This window comes from Mercenaria mercenaria, chromosome 14 (genome assembly GCF_021730395.1).
Source record: "Mercenaria mercenaria strain notata chromosome 14, MADL_Memer_1, whole genome shotgun sequence".
NCBI classification, from domain to species: domain Eukaryota; kingdom Metazoa; phylum Mollusca; class Bivalvia; order Venerida; family Veneridae; genus Mercenaria; species Mercenaria mercenaria.
This window is the reverse complement of record NC_069374.1, coordinates 56,062,543-56,084,419: the sequence shown is the minus strand read 5'-3', so window position 1 is coordinate 56,084,419 and position 21,877 is coordinate 56,062,543. Positions and strand designations below refer to the sequence as shown.

At 35.8% G+C, this 21,877-nt stretch overlaps 1 protein-coding gene across 1 annotated transcript in view; it reads right to left on the bottom strand.

Moving 5' to 3' along the window:
- The window catches only part of LOC123527904 (eukaryotic translation initiation factor 4 gamma 1-like), a 49,590-nt gene that overhangs the window by 25,587 nt on the left and 2,126 nt on the right, over positions 1-21,877 (bottom strand). The window contains exons 3-11 of the mRNA XM_053523564.1: positions 21,063-21,753; positions 20,412-20,512; positions 4,584-4,854; positions 3,762-3,895; positions 3,183-3,308; positions 2,404-2,598; positions 1,762-1,899; positions 1,232-1,291; positions 227-373 (exon numbers count right to left, since the gene is read on the bottom strand). Coding sequence (XP_053379539.1) covers positions 227-373; positions 1,232-1,291; positions 1,762-1,899; positions 2,404-2,598; positions 3,183-3,308; positions 3,762-3,895; positions 4,584-4,854; positions 20,412-20,512; positions 21,063-21,753 — 1,863 coding nt within the window. The remainder of the gene's footprint in view (positions 1-226; positions 374-1,231; positions 1,292-1,761; positions 1,900-2,403; positions 2,599-3,182; positions 3,309-3,761; positions 3,896-4,583; positions 4,855-20,411; positions 20,513-21,062; positions 21,754-21,877) is intronic.

Below are 21,877 nucleotides of genomic sequence, written 5' to 3'. Positions count from 1 at the left end.
AACCCACATCGATGACAGACAAAAGATTTATGTCAGTGACCTTTACAACTCGGCCACGGTGGCCCCACTCACCCAGATTTAACCCAATGAGAACATTATATAATTCACTTACTCCATCCCCGACCCTGAACAACACCATAATTCTTTTTTACTGTTTTTATAGGCTTACTCAGCTAATTTAACGAAACAAAATGAACCGACATATCTGCCTTGAATTGATACTCACATCCTCTGCCTTCTCTATTTCTTCCCTCTTAGTTATAAACAGGGCTTCTGACGATTTATCCTTCTCGAATTCCCTCTGACATCTTGTCAATAACACAGCTCGAAAATTCACCATTTCTCCTGGTTTAGATTCCGACTGAACTTTGAACTGCAATATCAAACAAATCCCATGAACAGCCATATATTGTGTGTACAAGAATTTTTTCAGGACATTAATGATACTGTTGACAATGATCACCACACTGTTCACAAAGTTGGGTTTTTAACTCTTAACAACTATGAGCCAAGGTTATAAAATCAAGTATGTAACCAGTCTATAAATTCTAGTATCTGACTGGTCGTTTCTAAGAGTTCATTTCAAATCGTAGCATCTGATTGGTCGTTTCTATGAGTTTATTTCAAATTGTACCATCTGACTGGTCGTTTCTACGAGTTCATTTCAAATCAACCAATAGCGGGATTGCATTTTCAGAAAGGCGACTCCTTAATCGCGAGTCTATAGTTTCTACTTTTGACAGGTCTACAGTTCAGCACTAATTTTTGCTGGTTTAGAGCCAAAAGGAGAAGGAAATAAGAAAGCTTTTTCGATGTGATGTAATAAAACACTTACGGAATAGCCTGCCGGTCAATATGTATATTATAGCTTCACTATCCCCAGAGAACATTAATTTACTACATCTATTACAAATTCTGACTCAATGAAAGATTATTTTAATCTTTATAGTCTATGCAATAGAATATATTCTTTTGAATCAGCACATGGCTGCAGTTTACAGTTTACCACAGTGAATAATCCACTGAATTCACACCATCAAGTTGTCAAGACCAAGGTCATTTAAATGTTTTAATATCACGTTTATGCATAGAGCAATAATTGTATACTTGCAAAATGAAATAAATGTCAACGACATCACTGTGTGGCATATTTGACAAAGAGACATTCAGCAAATTGTTCAGTTTCATTAATTGCCTATAAAACATTGACAAAAGATTTTGTTCTACTTACCATTGACAAACATCTACACATATTGGCATATGCTACACTGAAACCGGGTTCACTGATTGCCTGAAATAAACAAACATCCACAATTAAATTTTTCTTGTTATTTACTTACTAACAAGCATTTTTTTTTCCCTCTGACTTTACTCTATTCTTACCTTTGAAATGTACTGTATAAGTGCAGTGGTAATATGCAAAATTTACTAAGAATTTTAGTAACTGTAAAATCATTTAATTTTGAAGGCAAGAAATATCTTGATTTTGTCAGAAATGGCCATTAAACAGGGATATTTAAATTTCTGAAGGTAAAATGAATGGGAATTGTAAATACCAATTGCAAATAGCTTTTGTAGAATGATGCCCTCAGGAAATCCATGCAAATTAGTTCCTCAAAAATAATTTCACAGTAATCACGGGAAAGACAAACCGTCGTCTTTTGTAAGATGTGTTTGCCAGTAATAGGTGGCATTATTCCAGGTACATTGAATGCCAAGTGACATGTGACCACATGACAATCTGCCTAATGCTATATTTACCTTTTCAAAGACTAAATCAATGACTCCTTTCAATTTATTTTCTGAGTCTATAGGTAATGCCTGCATCTGGGAGACAAGTGTCTGGAACTTCTGTGGAGTCAACTTGTTCAATATACTTCTTGTCTTCTTGTACAATTCCTAAATTAGTAGCATAAAACAAGTTAAAAAGCTGCTAAGGTATATATCCAAGGCAAAATAATTTAAGATAGTTACTGAAAACACATAAGTTCCATATCACCTGAATTGTGTCAGAACAACGTTAAGCCCAACAAACACAAACACATTAAAAACATTACTTTCTGCAAAATTTCTCATATGAAAGTTCTTCCGTTGTTGAGTTATTAAATTAAAGTCTTTTTTTATTTTTTTTGGCAGGTATTTTTTTTTTTACTTACAGTGGATTTAACCAGAGGTCGATTGAAGTTATACATTTACTTTTTAAATGAAACAAAAAGATTAAAGCTATCACATGCAGTACTCGTCTGACTGCTTTTTCAAACTTTTTGCCCAGCCAATGCACTTTAAAATGTTTTATCAAATTACCTAAAACCTAATGCTTTATGACAGAACTATTTAAATACTTCTTTTACCTAATTATGATCTTGCTTTCAAATTCCCATAAGACATGTCAGTAAAGCCTACCTCTGTGTTAGCATCCTTAGCATCCTCTTCACCAGTCTCTTTCTCTTTCTCTTTCTTTGCATCTGTATGCGACGGTTTCCATGCCTCCTTTGCTTTGTGTAGTTCTATATCTTTACTAATTGAGACATTAATGTGACGAGTGGGTGGACCACTTTTGTTTTTCTGGTTGCTAGGTTGACGAGGTAGACCACGGGGCTGGAAATGATTTATCGTTTTACTAATACATTGAAAGGAACAATCAGTACTTATCAGGTATAGACTTCATGCTAAAAACTGGACTGAGAATCATTGCATAAAACAAGGAAAAGCTGAAACCCAATTCTGATAATACTCTGTGAGAGACCAGCTTGGTCACTACCTGATGAACAGGTAGGTACCAACCATTAACAAGAGCTGTCACTAATGGTGACAAATGCCCCCTGCAGCACCTTGACCTTTGACCTGGTGACCCCAAAGACAGTACGGGTCGTGTACTCAATAAGTACTATCAGTATTTGAAGTTTGAAGGTCCTGGGTGCAGTGGTTCGCGAGTAAAGTGCCTTCATGCAAAAAGTTAATGTTGTGACGAACGAAGAACGGACAGTTGAAAACTAATATGCCTCCCTTCGGGGGCATAAAAATACAAGTTACCAGTTTTTCCATATATACAATTGTACCATTCTCATATTTTCTTGTATGTTAACTTTTTTTTTCATTTCCACTTTATTTACAACATATTTTCCACGATACTGTAAATTCCTTTCCAACATTACCAGACAGGGACATTTATTGGTTTATACCTTTTGGCCTCCTCCTCCACCACCACCGCCACCCCATACATATTTGGGGGTGAAATCAATAAACTCTTGCCCGCCGGAACTACCTCCAGCCATCTCTCGACTAAATTGACGTCCCATTCCCTGGGGCTGTAATAGAATCACGCTTATCTTTAATATTACTGTGCAAGCACAACTGATATAAGATCCAGAAGAACAATACTGTTTAAGTAAAGGCTAGTGCTTGTGCGGCTGTACTCCACCCAGTAATCAACATAAAATTACAAGTTATATGTCTGCTCTTTCACTATATTAAGGCTGATTTGTCAGTAAATATAAAAGAAAGCAATGCATAGTTCTAAATAATGGCAAGTGTGAATCATGCTACCCAACAGCTTCTTTGATTAATTTACTGAAACCATTGTCTTCTTTTGACCGTAGCCTTGATACAAATCACAAACAAAATCTACTGATAGATCACAAAATACCAAACAGAAAACATTACTTTGCAAAACAGTTCTTATAAATGATTAATTGCGCAACTTTATTTGCAAGAGACAGAGACCATAATTTTACATTTAACCATTTGATGTTTTGTCGTACCTTGTCGAGAATGATATCTGGAATGTCGGGAAGCCCTGCTGGCTTCTGAATGGCATTGTAATCATTTTGGAACTGTAACAAGAATTCTCTGTCATAGTGCTTCTTTCCCTCAGGATTCAAGGGACTCCATTGCTCTGAAACGATTACAAATACATGTACTTAACTTGCAGGATTTCATTCAAACAACTGCTGAACGATCAAAGATATGGAATGTAAACTAACAGTATTTTTTTCCATCTAGACCAACAGTCTCAGAAAGACAGCCATTGACAAGCTGCATAAAGAATTTCAGCCGTGCTGAGAAAACCAATATAGTGCGTTTGCGACCAGCATGGATCCAGACCATTCTCCCCATCTGCGCAGTCTAGTCAGGATCCATGCTGTTCGCTAACAGTTTCTCTAATTGCGATAGGCTTTGAAAGCAAACACAAGGATCCTGACCGACCGGATGCGCAGGCTGGTCTGGATCCATGCTGATGGCAAACTCACCATTGGTTTCCTCATGGCGTGGCTCATTTTTCTTTTAAAGCTCAAACTCTAATAAGATGTCTCTACTTAAAATTTTTAATCATGATTTTAACTTGGAACACGTCAAGCTGATTCAACAACAGACTGCTTATATAACATTTTAACTCGTTTTCAAAAAGATCTGCAGCAAGTAAATTATTTCAAGAGTACATGACCACCAAGAATAATTTGCCGGATATCATTTCCCCAAAAATGTGCTGAAAATTGAACTTGTTAATTTTTGTCAGTCGCAGATCCAAATGGCATTAAAATTTTCTTAATGTATATCAAAACCTGTTGTGAACATGTCTATACCTTCTGCATACTTGTATCTAAGTCCCATACTCATTGTCTCTTCCTCTTCATCATCTACAATTTCACCTTCCTCTAATTCGTCATTTTCATCTTCAATCTTGATTTCCACCTTGGGTATGTTTTCATCTGTAGGTGTAGGTGATGGTGTCTCTGACTCTGTGGTTTTCTCTGCGACTGGTTCTTCAGGCACTGCTGGTTTGGGGGTTTCTTCAACTGGTTCGGGGACTTCTGGAACACTGGGTGTAGCTTCTGGCTGTTCAGGTTCAACTGGCTAAAAATGAAAAATCAAGAATGGGTTACTTTAATTCCATTTTTTGAGCATGCAAGTTCATGGCTTTAAACAAAATGGCTATATTTCATGGGGATATGAATTCATGGAATTGGAAGTTTTGAACTAAAAAAAAAAATGTGTTTGTTCAGAAGGATGAAATTTCATGAATTAATTTAACAATGAAATCCACAAGAATTACTCCCTCTAAAATATTGATGATTTCACAGAAGGAAGTTCAGATCCTCAGTACACTGTTTTCTAACCCTAAGCCTGCTAAATTTCTAAAATAGACTGGTCCATCATTCAATATGGGCAATACCACTTATCATTTGAAGGGGTGTTTACTGAAAATTTACTGACTGAATAGCGAACAGTGCAGACCATGATCAGACTGCATGGATGTGCAGGCTGATTTTGGTCTGCACTGGTCGCAAAGGCAAAATCAATTGCCGCCAGCAGGCTAAAGGCTAAGGACACTAGTTTCTCTAACTATAGTCCAGAGGCAGCAGTTAAGTTCTGCAATCTCTTGATTACTGCACACAGCTGATTCCGTCCCCCAAGGCTTTATCTCCCAAGCTTTAGACTAAGAAAGTCTCTTTGTTTTGCTGTGTGTAATGCTGTTCTTTCAAAAGCATTAAAGCTACATATGGCAGCCTTTTAACCTAGTAATTCTTCAAGAGGTATAACCTGTTCTCTTCAGGAAAGTTTCCCCACAAGAATCAGAGGAGGGAGATTAACCATATACATATTGTCAATCATTTATGAAACAATGCTCCTCTGCTGCAATAGAAGTGGAATCATACACTCTAATAAGAAAGCTAAGGCAGAAGAGATCAGTAGCCAAAACATCCATTACTAAAGACACATAAATTCCTTTTTTTACTGGTCCATTTGCCTTTTAAGTAAAGAAGTGATTTATTTGTTTCTATCCTGTTTATTCCCTCAATCAAGTGTTGAATATGATTTCTGCTTTCACTTGAAAGTTTGCCAGAAAATGTACCTAAACAACGTGTATAAACTTGATTACCAAATTTCAAAATTACGCTGCATTTCCACCGGGAATTCAATAATATCCCAGGAATTATTATATTAATTTCTTAAGTTAGTCTAACTGAAAGTGTACGTAGGACTTTTTTCTTTTATTATAAGCCCCTCCTCAGAAAATTTCTTTAAAGCCATGCAGTTTCCCCCCCCAAAATTGACTACAGGAGGCTTTGTATTCCCACTTGCCCAAATACAGAGCTATTTCTCCCAAGGCACAGGCATTGGCTCCTTGCCCTCTTTAGTAAAATCAACCTACATTATGTAACCATAACATAAAGGTAATTATGTTATTTGGCTCATTATTCATCACATATTGTTCATCCTTGTCAAGTTCTAATATTTTTACAGTCAATTACAATGTTTTTGTCTCTACTGTGACTGTTAATTGTATGAACATGCCTCATATTTGGTACTGACAGTAATGTTTTTCTTAAAGCCCCAACTTTTACTACCCTGGCAGTAAGTTTTGTAGGAGGAGCCTATCAAATAACAACGCTACTCTAGGCTGCCTGTTTGCTAAAAATAGCTCACTTCAAATGATTCACAATCAAATGTAAACAATGGTCAGTTGAAGAAGAAATTTGAACTAGTTTGCATGTTTTGATGGTTAAAAACTATTATTATCCATATTGTGCATCCATATCAGTATCAATCCTATGAAAAATTGAGTCAAGACTAGCATTCCTGATTTTTAATCTTGTTTATGTAAATTTAACAATGAAACTCAAAATCAAACATTCATTTAACTAAAATTCTGTCATTGCTGGCTGGTCCATTAATTGAGATAACCTAGCAATAAATGTAGAAATAATAAACTATTTAAGTCTGGGATGCAGAACAATACACACAAATTAGCAAGTGCTGCTGTGATAAGGACTAATAATCAAAGGCCTGAATGGCCTGAGTCGGCTAATGATTGATGTACTGACAGTATAGTCTACCAGTTTCAGTTTGTTTTCAATTTTTTTTAAAAAATTTCATAACACAGCTCGATATTTACCCAAAATATTATATCCGAATACGATTACACTTTTCTCCAGTTTGAACAACATATTTTACAAATTGTGATGATACGAAGACATTTAGCAGCAATTGGCAGTATCTGACATTGAAGTTTACGGTTAAATTACCTCTTATTTAAATCTTTTCATAAAAAAGTTGTTTCGTTTCGCCAAACATAGACGATCTACTTTCGATTTCAAAAACTATAAGAAAATACAATTTAATGTTTCGCCGATTTGTTTATTTCTCGAAAAATAAGAATTAAAATCATTTTTAATATCAGTAGTAACTAAAAAAACCAGTAAGAGCTTCTTCTTCCGATAATTTATCCGTTTACTGACTGCAAAATTCAACCCACGCAAAGTTTATAGAAATCATACGATGCGTGTTTACGTTCAATGTGGGAGAATTAAGGCTGATCGGCTATGTTACCTAACGCATCCAGACGATTCAGATTTTGTTTTTAAAAAAGCATTGTGTGCGTTTCTGTAATTTTATATACGTTTTTATACGCTTAGAAATTATTAGACATGCGTATTTGCATTATTTCTATACGTAATTTACGCTAATACGCATCTTATCTGGAGCCCTGCTGGAACTATTTTTTGTCTTTCGCTGGATGTTACCCAAGCTTTGTAAGCCTGCGCAATTCTTCAAATGCATATTTATGCTTAATGAGTTACATTCGAGAATTGCACAATTACAAGTCATAAATATGACAGATTACATCGTATATTGGTCATAGCAAAGGGAATTGACACAACTTAACTTCATTCATGCAGTGAACTGTTTGAAGTTTGAGAAATCTAATGGAACTACATCCCTTCACTGTGTTATTTGGTCCATTTAGAGAATCGTTGGATAGCAAGGACTCGTCAAAAGGCTTTCAGCCTTTAGCCGACTCAAAAATGATAAGCTATTTGAAATAATATTTATCACTGTATGTCTGTAATTATTAGTTCCCTATTTCTTTAAAACATTTTTTATGATATGACATATAAAAATATAACTGTAGAAATGACTATGATATTCTATTTGGTTTAAAAATTCAAAATTACTTTCTGGAGAAGTTTTGCAATGCACTCTAGCTAGGTGTTAATTCCATTGATACATGAGGATCAGGTTTGTTGATAAAATTAACCACGTGGGAATTGTTTACATTCTCTGTTCCTCTAGGGTTCATGACCTTATTAGCTCCTCACGGCAAATTCAAATTTTTGGCAGTTAGGTTTAAATAATTTTTTGAAACTATACTTCAGCATTTTTTGTTTTAAAAAATAAAAACACCAATTGATAAAGAATATTTCAGTGTGTATTTATGCAATTTTTCATAACTTTTTATTCAGTGGTTTATTTAAAATTTTGAAAAAGGGCTCTCTGATGTGAAACATGCATAATTTATATAAAAACCTGCCCCGGCACCATCTTGTGGCTTTTATATGGCAGTTGGGGGTTCAAACCATAAACTCTTCAGAATAGAAGTCCCCTAAGGCAGCAGAAAGTTTCTAAAATCTAATCTATGTGACCATATATTCTAACATTGAACATCCACTCTAGATTAGCCACCTTTCCTTTTCTTTTCACCTGGACTAACCTTTCACCTTGAATGACCTTTATCAAGCATAGAATTGTTCCAAGACCAAGTTTTACAATTCAGAGTTTACAACAAAGCATAAACTTAAATGCGCAAAATATGATGTTTTGTTTTGTCAGTTAGTTCCTATGCCTGCATAGAAAACAGGTGAGTGTAATACTGCAGCTCCAGACTGTGCTATAAATAGCCTCAAGGTTGTTCCACCTTCGGTATGACTGCTGATCACATAATACAAGAATGTTTTTAAAAAGGGAGATCATTGTTCAAAAAAAAAAAAAACTATCAATGAAATGTGAAATGATTGGGCTACTAGATACTTAAAAGTACTTAGTAGACAGGACATAAGTTGGTGGATTACATTAAATATATCCTTCAAAGCAATGATCATGAAGATAAACATACATCCTGTACACAAGGATATAAATCTTAACTATCACCTCTGAATCCTGAATGAACAATGAAGTGCTTGTGTAAGTCATGGTCTTTATTTAAAGTCAATTTCTATTCACAGCAAACATTTACAATGCACATTAATAAAGTGGTCTGAGCCCAGTCTGATCCCTGTTCACATGCCTCTGCACATGTGTCATTGTCCACTTAATACTATACTGACAATTCATACTTTTGTGGGTTTTTTTGCAAATCTAGGAGAAAACCTTTTCTACTCCAGTATCATTTACAAGTCCAGTATCAAGAGAATGGTTTATCAATGAATTCACCTATCTGCTGAATTCCGTAACAAGTATTAAATGATAAAAGGATGTGGTCAGGTTGTTAAAGATGATTTACAACACAGCATCTATCTTCATTGTACCATATAACTAACATTCTACATTTACAACACTGTTTATGCAAGATGTTTAAAGTAAACAAGCAAGTTTTTACGAGATGGACTCTTATGTGCTGTTCATATGCGTAAAAAAGCATCTTTCATCCAATGATTCAAAATACACAAAACTTGCAGATTTTCTGCATCCCTGAGAACCTGGTGCAAATCACGTTTGCTCATATAATGTAAATCTGGCGTCGAGTGTCTACCAAATTGGTTGGAGATGTATTCTGGTATTTTTGAAGCATCTGATTTATAAAAAGAACAAAAAAAAGAAAAAAAAAAGAAACTTTTACAAGTGAAGCGAGACCAAACTAATATCTGTTAATATTAAAAGGGACATAAAACAACTCCATTATAACACATTTGATTGTAAAATTTTCATTTTTTTCTTCAAAAATACTTTACAACCAAACATGTTATCATGTGTTTGTTTTAGTTCTCTTAATTGAAAGTAATTCAGGTATAGCTTCATACATTAGAAATATTATATTGGTAACATTGGTATCATTACTAATAGAACAGTTGATTAATTAATGAAAATATTTGAGTGTCTGTGTTTGGGTTTTACGTCTTTTTCAACACTTTATCAGTCATAAAAACGTCTACTTGTAACAATAAGCAAAATGCCCAACTTTATAGTGCTACCTCACTGGAATATCTCGCCTTTAAAAGACACGTGACATGATACCCAAATATTTAACTGATCCATCACTAATGAATTTCATAAACCAAATGAGCCGCGCCATGAGAAAACCAACATAGTGCATTTGCGACCAGCATGGATCTAGACCAGCCTGCGCATCCGCGCAGTCTGGTCAGGATCCTAGCTGTTCGCTAATGGTTTCTCTAACTGCAATAAGATTTGAAAGCAAACAGTATGGATTCATGCTGGTCGCAAATGTACTATGTTGGTTTCCTCATGACGTGGCTCATTAATGATGGGAGTAAATTTATTTGGCCCATGAACCCTTTATTGCATGTGAATCAAATCTGGATACATATTTGAACAGGCACACATTTTACGCCCAGCGTAAATATCTCATCGTGACAGAAGAACATACACTGATAAAAAAAATTCAGCACCAATACCATAATGAAATTACTTAAAAACCATTCCGATCAATTTGAGTATAAGACACCTTAAATATTGCCTCGCACAAAGACTGCAGTGTATTTGGTTGGTAATTTATGCGAATAGTTTGGTTTTTTGCCCTGTGTAAAGCAAGTATTTTGAAACCACAATGATAAATTCAGCACATGCTTCAGCTGTCAAGATTAGAATATTTTCTGCCCATTAATTCCCAGTATGAAAGCCTGAGTCACCTGGCATTCCATATGTCCAGGCTATTTTTAAGTATCAGTTTTCAGTACACCCATCACATGTTGCCTTTTCTTTATCTCATTTTTTTTTTAAAACTGAGAGCAGATGGTTAATGAAATTTTTTGAAAACTTAATAATTCATTAACTATAACTCATTTTCTTATCAAATTACCACATTACAGCTCTTCTCAAATTTAGATGAAAAATTGACAAAGCTTAAGTTCAAATATTGTGTTAAAATATCTTCCATCAGTACTATGTCTGCAATTCTCATTAGTTTTTATAAACTGTTATGAAACTGGCAATATTTAAGCAGTTTCCAGATGTTTACCCTTGAACCATTTTTTAAAAGTGCTCGAAATTACATCAATCATACCTTCGCAGGTTAAGTATATTCCATGTAGATCACAAGAAAAATCCAAACAAAAATTCTAGTTTAAAGGAAATGCGGACAAACCTGTAAATATTCCTCAAGACAGTTAACAGCTAGAAGTTATACAACATTGGATTGACACGGTGTAGGCGAGGTGTATGATGGTATGTGTGTGTAGATAAAACTGGTTCAATTTTGGGACAGATTTACATACCATGCTCTAGTACACTGTAGATTGATACACACAGCCAAGATGCTATTTATAAATCACCAAACCAAGGGAGACTATCAGTATTTGCAAAATTCTAATTTCCAGCAGGATAATCTGCTCTTTACATAGTCTTTTCCATTGAATGGACAATAAGAAAGCTTGCAGTCCCAGCCAACATTCAACACATACTTTTATAATATTGACATCTAAAACACATATATTTCTTATATCAGTGTTTGAACTCATAAAATGCAGGTGAAAATTTCAAACTGAGTTGCTGAAACTTTATGAAGCTGTTGGCTTTTTTTTGCAAGTTAATATTTAGGCCAAATGCATTTTATTTTTAATCAGATATCTCTACCTATATATTTTTTTGACACAATTGTGGTCATTGTGGTGTATTTTGTCATTTTCAGGGGTCGTTTGGGGAAGTTTACATCTGAAACTCGCTCAGTGTGCATCAACAAGAACCTGCTGCAGTATCAGGGCTTGACAAATTCTTTCAAGGCAAGTTGTCCTGCAATTCCATACAATTCACCTAAAGAAAAGTTATTTTTACACAACATCTTTTTTCTGGACTTTTATGCTATCAAATTGCAATACATAATGACAAAAGTCGGATTTAAGTGTTGCTAACAATAAAGCACTTGCCCAGAGCAGATTTCTACTCCTACTTATAAGTGGACAAGTGGATTTGTCAAGCCCCGACTGTAGTACTTTGATTTTGGTAATTTCTAGTGAAAAGGAAAGCTGCCAAGTCTTTCACATAGAATTTTAGGTTCCCTACATCTTGCCAAGTAACCCATGTTTTCTCATATTTTTGACAAAAACTCCCATACCTGCTTCTTCTAAAAGATACTCCAACCAAAGCTTTTCTGTACAGAATTATGAAAGCCATACCATTTAAAATATAAACAAATTACTTCAAGTTACTTTCGTCAGGTGTGTACTGTAACATATTTATGAAAACTACTTTAAGACTGGTGGTATGCAAAAACTAAATGTATGTGTCCTTTTTTCATGAGGCCCGGACATTGCATATCCCAATTTATGACTTCAAGAATGTACAACAGTTTCAGATACAATATTGCAAGTATTTAAAAAATAGTTTATTATATTTTACTTACAACTGGGACAGTGTTTTCCCTCGGCTTTTGAAACCGAGGGTCACTGTGACTCCCCGTTTTTCACATCTGGGGGTCATTTCCAAATTTTGGCGGTCATACCTGTATACTTCTAGTATTTTGAAAAAAAAACTTTGTTTTACTTATGCTAGTGATTGTTTCCTCATATTTGTCACTGAATAAAATGTAGGTAAAAACAGCTGATGTTTGACTTTTTATTTATACACATGCTTTAGGTTTTACCAGTGTTTTAGTAGAAACACAAGTTTTCTAATACATGGTTCATACAGGACATGGCAAAAAAAATTCAAGGACTTTTCAAGGACTTTTTAAGGACTTTTTATGGATTTTCAAGGACTATTTTAATCGCTTTAAATCTTAAATTACAAAACCATTTAGGCTCTTCATAAGGCATTATGACAGAAGAAAAGTTACAGAACAGTTTTATTTTCCATAAGCTACAATAGCATATCTTAACCTTTATGAGATCTTCAATGGGATTACCTTTTATGAGCTATATTTGCCTGTATACATACTTAGTACATGTTTCTTATAAGTCTTTCAAGCTCTCAAGACTACATTTGTAGTTTTCAATTTGTCCTCAAGGGACTTCACTTCTTGTTTTCGCGTGTGATTTCAACGCACTTTCTCCCATAGTTCCGACATCAATGAGTTTATCACATACACTTATGCTTGTCTGACTTAAACTCCTTTAACCACGATGAATAATCATCCTGTGTAAGCCATTTATTGGCGAAACTACATTTATTTTTTGGGCCACTCATTGTTGTTGTTGATAGTCACGCTACAATGACCTTGCGCATAATATTTTAATGTTGTGAAAATCGCTATTCCATATCTAACTTCCGTACCGAAACGGTGTTCAACTAGCGTTCCCTCCGTGGGTGTGCATGTATTTTTATTTTACACCGTTTTTTCGCTCGTTTTGACTTATTTATTATTTATTTTTTGTATTTTTCCCCTACAATATGATGCACCCCCGTTTCTAGCAAAATTTAAGGACTTTTCTACCTTTTTTTTCAAAATTCAAGTACTTTTTCAGGGGATTTTTGGAAGAAAAAAATCAAGGACTTTTCAAGGACTTAGGATCAAATTCAAGGACTTTCAAGGACCTGTGCGAACCATGTAATAAATGTCAACTCGCAGACACACAGGTGATCTAACTCAAATATTGTAAAAAATTCTAGAAAGGTTACAATTTAAAACAAACATTATGTAGAAAAATCAGCGTGGGCCCAACTTGGTATTGTTATAAAAATAAAACTTCAATTAACATTTCTAGCAGAAAACAAAATGTTAACAAAAGTAATACCGATCATAGATATACACAGATGATGCTGAAGTTCTTATTTTTATGTTACTTGGTTTATTTTGGCCACATGATCAAGACTGGTACTACTGGTACAAGTAGCCAGCAGAGATAATAACCCTTACAAAGTTTTAATCAGTCAAAGTATCAGACTGGTTATAAAATTTGTGAAACGTGAATCGACGCAAATATAGACAAGAGGACCATGATGGTCCTGAATCGCTCACCTATCCCCACATGACCCAGTGTTCAACTGAGTATGACGTCGTTATTTCTATTATTTGACATAGTGACCTAGTTTTTCAGCACATGTGACCTAGATATCATCAAGATAAAAAATTCTGATCAATTTTCATGAAGATCCATTGAAAAATATGGCCTCTAGAGAGGTCACAAGGTTTTTCTATTATTTGACCTAATGACCTAGTTTTTGAAGGCACGTGACCCACTTTTAAACTTGACCTAGATATCATCAAGGTGAACATTCTCACCAATTTTCATGAAGATCTCGTGAAAAATATGGCCTCTAGAGAGGTCACAAGGTTTTTCTATTTTTCGACCTACTGACCTAGTTTTTGACCGCACATGACCCAGTTATGAACCTGACCTAGATATCATCAAGTTGAACATTCTCACCAATTTTCATGAAGATCCATTGAGAAATATGGCCTCTAGAGAGGTCACAAGGTTTTTTCTATTTTTAGACCTACTGACCTAGTTTTTGACCCCACGTGACCCAGTTTCGAACCTGACTTAGATATCATCAAGATGAACTTTCTGACCAATATTCATGAAGATCTCATGAAAAATTTGGCCTCTAGAGAGGTCACAAGGTTTTTCTATTTTTAGATCTACTGACCAAGTTTTTAACCCACGTGACCCAGTTTCGAACTTGACCTAGATATGTTCAAGGTAAACATTCTGACCAATTTTCATGAAGATCCATTGAAAAATATCGCCTCTAGAGAGGTCACAAGGTTTTCCTATTTTTAGACCTACTGACCTAGTTTTTGACTGCACATGACCCAGTTTCGAACTTGACCTAGATATCATCAAGGTGAACATTCTGACCAATTTTCATGAAGATCCATTGAGAAATATGGCCTCTAGAGAGGTCACAAGGTTTTTCTATTTTTAGATCTACTGACCTAGATTTTGACCCCACATGACCCAGTTTCGAACTTGACCTAGATATCATCAAGATGAACATTCTGACCAATATTCATGAAGATCTCATGAAAAATATGGCCTCTAGAGAGGTCACAAGGTTTTTCTATTTTTAGATCTACTGACCTAGTTTTTAACCCCATGTGACCCAGATTCGAACTTGACCTAGATATCATCAAGATGAACATTCTGACCAATTTTCATGAAGATCCATTGAGAAATATGGCCTCTAGAGAGGTCACAAGGTTTTTCTATTTTTAGACCTAATGACCTAGTTTTTGACCCTACGTGACCCAGTTTCAAACTTGACCTAGATATCATCAAGATAAACATTCTGACCAATATTCATGAAGATCTCATGAAAAATATGGCCTCTAGAGAGGTCACAAGGTTTTTCTATTTTTAGATCTACTGACCTAGTTTTTAACCCCACGTGACCCAGTTTCGAACTTGATCTAGATATCATCAAGATGAACATTCTGACCAATTTTCATGAAGATCCGTTGAGAAATATGGGCTCTAGAGAGGTCACAAGGTTTTTCTATTTTTAGACCTACTGACCTAGTTTTTGACCCCACGTGACCCAGTTTCGAACTTGACCTAGATATCATCAAGGTGAACATTCTAACCAATTTTCATGAAGATCTTATGAAAAATATGGCCTCTAGAGAGGTCACAAGGTTTTTCTATTTTTAGACCTACTGACCTAGATTTTGACGGCACGTGACCCAGTTTCGAACTTGACCTAGATATCATCAAGATGAACATTCTGACCAACTTTCATAAAAATCCCATGAAAAATGTGACCTCTAGAGTGGTCACAAGCAAAAGTTTACGGACGCACGCACGCACGGACGGACAGACGACGGACACCGCTCGATCACAAAAGCTCACCTTGTCACTTTGTGACAGGTGAGCTAAAAATAGGTGAGGCAGTCTGCATATAATTATTAGCAATTAGGAGTGACCTGTCGCTTTTATTTTTAAATTTGGATTTTCCAGACTGTTCCATTTATTCAATAAGGGTTTGAAAGATATTTGACTTATTTAAATCTATAGATACATTTTAAATACTGTATAGATTGAAAATGCATCGGTAGCTCAGTTGGTAGAAATGAAGAAACTTGGTAGTGACTTAAGTTTTGTGATTAGGAGGCTGTGGGTTCGAATCCCCCACAGGGCGATTTGTTTTATGATTGAATTTGTATTTATATTTTTCATGTTTTTTTTTTATTTCATTTTATTTCATCATTTCAATTTCATTTTTAATTTTATCCGTACAATTTCAATACATTCAATACATTTCAAACACACACGTTCAATGGAGCATCCTCACACTCACTGGCGGTGTAGGGTTCCTCCAAATCAGTGTCATCAGCTAGTTGAATGACCAAATTGTCAAGAGCTATGTCAACCATGTTGAATATATTCACAATTTAAGAAGATATTTGAAAAAACTATGTTATATGCGAAAATAGCAAAATGATACAAGTAATGCAATTCAAATACATGTTTAACATTATCATCATTTTAAAATGTATGTTAGCAAAATATAAAATGAAAATAAATATAAAATGAAAAAATAATTGATCTTCGTTGGAATTCGAACAAACAAAAGTTAGATTCTAGAGCCGTCACGCTTACCACTGTACCATGGCGTCTAATTGTCTAAAAGGCAGTCATTTGAATATATATTATAAAAATAAATTATAACAAGAGCACCGCCTTGTGGGTGCTGACGCTCATCTGATTTTTTTTGTATAATAGAAATGTTGTCCTACCCATGATTTTCTAAGTCTAAAAAGGGCCATCATTCTTGCAAAAAGCAGGATAGAGTTATGTTTCTTGATGTACAGTGTCCACTTATGATTGTGAAAAACTGTTGCAAGTTTTAAAGCAATAGCTTTGATAGTTTATGAGAAAAGTTGCCTTAAACATAATACTCAACCAAGAAAATGATATTCTAAGTCCAAAAGGGGCAATAATTATTGCAAAAAGCAGGATGGAGTTATGTTGCTTGCTGTACAGGGTCAGCTTATGATGGTGAACAAGTGTTGCAAGTTTCAAAGCAATAGCTTTGACAGTTTAAGAGAAAAAGTTGACCTAAACATAAAACTTAACCAAGAAATCTGATATTTTCTAAGTCCAAAAGGGCCATAAATCTTGCAAAAAGCAGGATGGAGTTATGTTTCTTGCTGTACAGGGTCAGCTTATGATGGTGAACAAGTGCTGCAAGTTTTAAAGCAATAGCTTTGATAGTTTAGGATAAAACTGACCTAAACATAAAACTTAACCAAGAAATCTGATTTTCTAAGTCCAAAAGGGGCAATAATTCTTGCAAAAAGCAAGATGGAGTTATGTTTCTTGATGTACAGGGTCTGCTTATGATGGTGAACAAGTATTCCAAGTTTCAAAGCAATAGCTTTGACAGTTTAGGAGAAAAGTTGACCTAAACATAAAACTTAACCAAGAAATCTGACATTTTCTAAGTACAAAAGGGGCCATAAATCTTGCAAAAAGCAAGATGGAGTTATGTTTCTTGCCATACAGGGTCAGCTTATGATGGTGAACAAGTCTTCCAAGTTTCAAAGCAATAGCTTTGATAGTTTAGGAGAAAAGCTGACCTAAACATAAAACTTAACCAGGCAACGCCGACGCAGACGCCGACGCCGACAACCGCTCAAGTGATGACAATAACTCATCATTTTTTTTCAAAAAATCAGATGAGCTAAAAAGGTAGGGTACCCTTTAACTGAAGTGGTTTATTCCAGTAACCTTTCAAATCTATTAATAAAAGCGACAGGTCAGTCCTAAATGCTAGTATGAAACTGAAAGTACATTCTCGGAAAATCACTCTTTGTAAACAAAATTGGCCTAATTTAGATTTTCAAGAAATTGCGTCCACTGTGACGCACAGAATTCATTTTCATGTACCATTTCTCAGAAAAACACTACTGGGAATAAATGTTTCACATGTTGGGGAAACATGCCTTTTTGGTTATGGAGCAGATATCCATGAGAATCCATTCGAAAATTACCATCTTATCTGCGTTCGCAGCACACAAGTGTTTTCCTGTAAATTTTAGGGTCGAATTTGGGAGATAAACAAGAAGCTGCGTTCAATAAACGCTTGATGCCCCCAGTGGCAGCCTTGTCGATAGATTTTGCACCTAAGTCCAAAACAAGGTCAAGGTCAAACTGAGATCAGGTGATGTTTGAAGATGAGGAATGGTCACAGGTTACATCTGTATTAGTATCAAGTCATTCAAGTAAGGGGTATTGATGCTAGACGGAACAGTCCCATTTGGTTAACCAAAAGATGGCCCATATAAAGCAACCTAAGTCCAAAATGAGGTCAGGTGATGTCTGAAGAAGAGGAATGGTCACAGGTTACATCTGCATTAGTATCAAGTCATTCTAGTAAGGGGTATTGATGCTAGAAGAAATGATCCCATTTGGTTATCCTCGTACGGACGGACGCACGCACGAACGGACAATCTCTATGTGCCTCCCGCATCAGTAGATGCTGGGGGCATAAAAAGTTTGTTTGCAGCACACCTAAAACATTCACCAAAACTATCCAGTTTCTAAGAACAATATCGAAGCCAACAGTTTGATTTTGTAAAACTTGGTTGATGACTCAATTGTCATATCCCCAGGAAAAGGTATAACTGGTGATGTTTGGTCCGCTGTGGATAATTTGTGCTATGCAGGTGCTAAACATCAATTTAGAAACAATGGATTTCACTGGAGCAATCTTCAAAGTAAGTAACCAAAGAGTTACGGTCCCTTACGCATTAGCCTGAGGGAGTCGACTCTGGCTTAGTGGTTAAAGCACTGAATTAGCACCCGAGCGACCCGTGTTCAGATCCCGCCACAGCCACGTGCCACACTTTAGCACGCAAAACCACAGTTATTTTATGTAGAATTTTATATAAAATAGACACTATTTTGACAGGCGTCACTGTTCATAGTCAGGATTTTCATGCTTTTTCAGTGACAATTTAAGGTTAAAAGGTAGGACTGGAATATGTCTTTAACCTTGGGTTCATGGGTTGTGTGCTGTGCACATCATCTTATAGCGGTAAATAAATGATGCTAGTTTCAGAGTCTTCCCACACTAAAACCTAGATCCACCACCAAAAAGTGGTCATAAGGAAAGAAGATTTTAGCATTTCTGTGATGTAGCTATCACTCGTATCAAAATGTAATTTAAAATTTACTTTGATAGACCAAAGTTGTGCGCTCTTGCACATCGTCTTTTGAGACTCTCTCTACACAAAAACCTAGATCCACCACCAAAACTGGTTCAAATTTGGGACAGATTTACACACCATTCTCTTGTACACTGCAGACTGATACACACTGCCAAAATGCTATTTATAAATCACCAAAACAAAAGAAAATGGGTTTTACCTTAGGCATAGTGCCCCAGCCCAATAAAAACAGCAGTTCAGCTCTACATATTGTCCCAATATAATAAACTTTTCCCACATACATTCAAAAGGTACAGAAGGTAAAATCAGTTGTACATTCTTGTATTTTAAAGCTGGTATAATCATTAAAGACATTTCGAAGATAACGATATAAGCGGCCAAAATGTAGTGAAAAATCACATGAACACTAAAATTATAAACAAGAGGGCCATGATGGCCCTATATTGCTCACCTGAGTACCATTGCTCTTAATTATAAGATCAAGTTTTGACATAGATCACATAGGCATACACCTTAAATATCGTCAGGATAAATATTTTCTTGTAACAGTCCCTTTGACCTATGGGTCACATATTAGTCAGGGCCAATCTCCATACCAAGTTTGAGGATCCTAGGCTCAAACGCTGCATTTTTGTACTAGCATGACTATTCCTTACCCTGGAAGACTTAATTAACATTTGAAACCAATCTCATTAGGAGCTGCTTAGGTATGTTCATTTACATAAAATAAATGGAGGTAATTTGTCATAAATTCAGTCAGAAGTTATCTTTCCTGATTGTCCAAGTCCACCTGATGGCATAAATCAGGGGCGGCGAAATCTGATTTTGACTTGCTTGTCCATTTTTGTCATTTGATATCTTTTACTTGTCCATATGATAGTTATATAGTAAATTCTGTCAAATTTCACATGTCCGTACAGGTTTTTGGACAACCTGGGCAATACGGACAATTGAATTTGCCGCCCCTGCATAAATGACATTTCAAATCAGAATCTTCATTGGTTAAATAGCTAGCAAGATTTAAACTTTAGCCTGCTAAATTTCTTTAATGGACTGGTCCATCATTCAATTTGGGCAATACCATTTATTATTCCAAGGGGTGTTGTCTGAAAATTTACTGACTGAATAGCGAACAGTGCAGACTGACCTTGGTCTGTACTGGTTGCAAAGGCAGAATCACTTGCCGCCAGCAGGCTAAAGATTAAACAGCTGACTATTAGAATCCTCCATGTCAGAGTTAGAATTGACAAAAAATTGTCAGTATGTTAAGAATCGTAAGGATGGGCAAAAATTGTCAGTGAGTATGTAAGAATTGTCGGTGAAATTTAAACATCTGACTTACAACTGATGTATCAGTGTAGGCATCGAACTCTGAGCCAGCTATCTGCTCTCCTTTCTTGTTCAAGTCCTTTTTCTTTGACTTTGATTTCTGCTTTTTGGGAACTGTAACAAGAAAGTTGATATACTATTAGTAAATAATTCTGTAATTACTCATTACACACTCTTAAATATATACCAAAATCTAGTAAGAGTCTAGCCAATTAGAAACTTCCTTTAACTTCTAATGAGCAAAAATATTTTACCTTCTGGGCACAACATTAACTAACTGAACTTAGTGCTTAAATGCTCCTTGCTTTTTAGAACATGATTAGGCTTTGTGCTAGTTCGTACCAGTAGTTCAGATTGGATAAAATCCCTGGTCCCTTTTGAAAGAAATTTCATGTCCACCAACAAGAGTTTTAAAATGACATCTGTGTACAAACTGCAACTTTTTTTTATGTTGCTGGATATAGTAAATGGAAATTCAATCACGTACTTTTTATGACAAGAGTCTGTGTTTGTGTGTTCGGGTTTAACGTCTTTTTCAACAATTTTTCAGTCATATAAACCACGGTACAAGAAGCATGGAAAAGATACTGAACCACATATATGACATAAATGCTGCCACTTTCAACAGCAAATTAGTAGTGAAAAATAACAAAAATTTCTATACCTGAAACTTCAGCCACTGGTTCTTCAGATTTTGTTGGTTCCTTGATTGTTTCTGGTATTTCCATGTCTGGTTTCTTTTCCACAGGGGTTGGCGGCACAATATTTACCTCCGGAGTCATTTCGCGACCACTACTAGAGTCACTATGCTCATCACTAACAGTAGTTCTTTCCGAGACAACTGGTGCACTAATAACACTAACTGTCACTGGTTCTGAGGTTTCAACTGATTTTTTAGCATTTGATGCACTACTATCTACATTTGTTGTTGCTGTCTCAGTTTCCACTACAGGTTGCACTTCAGAAGGTTTTACAACTTCTAAAGGTTTTGCAACTTCTAAAGGTGGCACAGGTGCACCGTTTGAAAGACTTGGATGAGTTTTAGAGCTGTCTGTTGCACTATCTACATGTACAGATTGTGGCTGAATAGGGATCTGTGCTGGCAGTTCTTGAACTGGCGGAGCAGGACTTGGACCTGTTGCAACTGGATGAGCATGCTCTCCCCCGCTTGCTACGTTTGGAGCCTGAGCCCCTGGTACAGCTCCATGTGTCGGAGGCACCTGTTGTTGCTGTGAAGGAGGCGGTGTCTGACTGGGGGGGCTTTCCCCATCAGGAGGATGGTAAAGTTTGGCAGCAACAAGTGCTGCAAACTGTGCTGCTATTGCATTAGACTCTCCACTCTGTGCTTGTGCTTCCTGTAAACAAAGCAAATAAATTCAATTCCAAACAATACATACTGCTGAAACAAGAGGCCTTTTTTAAATTAGTACATGCCTCCTTTACTGCTTCATTTGAATGGAAATGGTCACTAATAATATC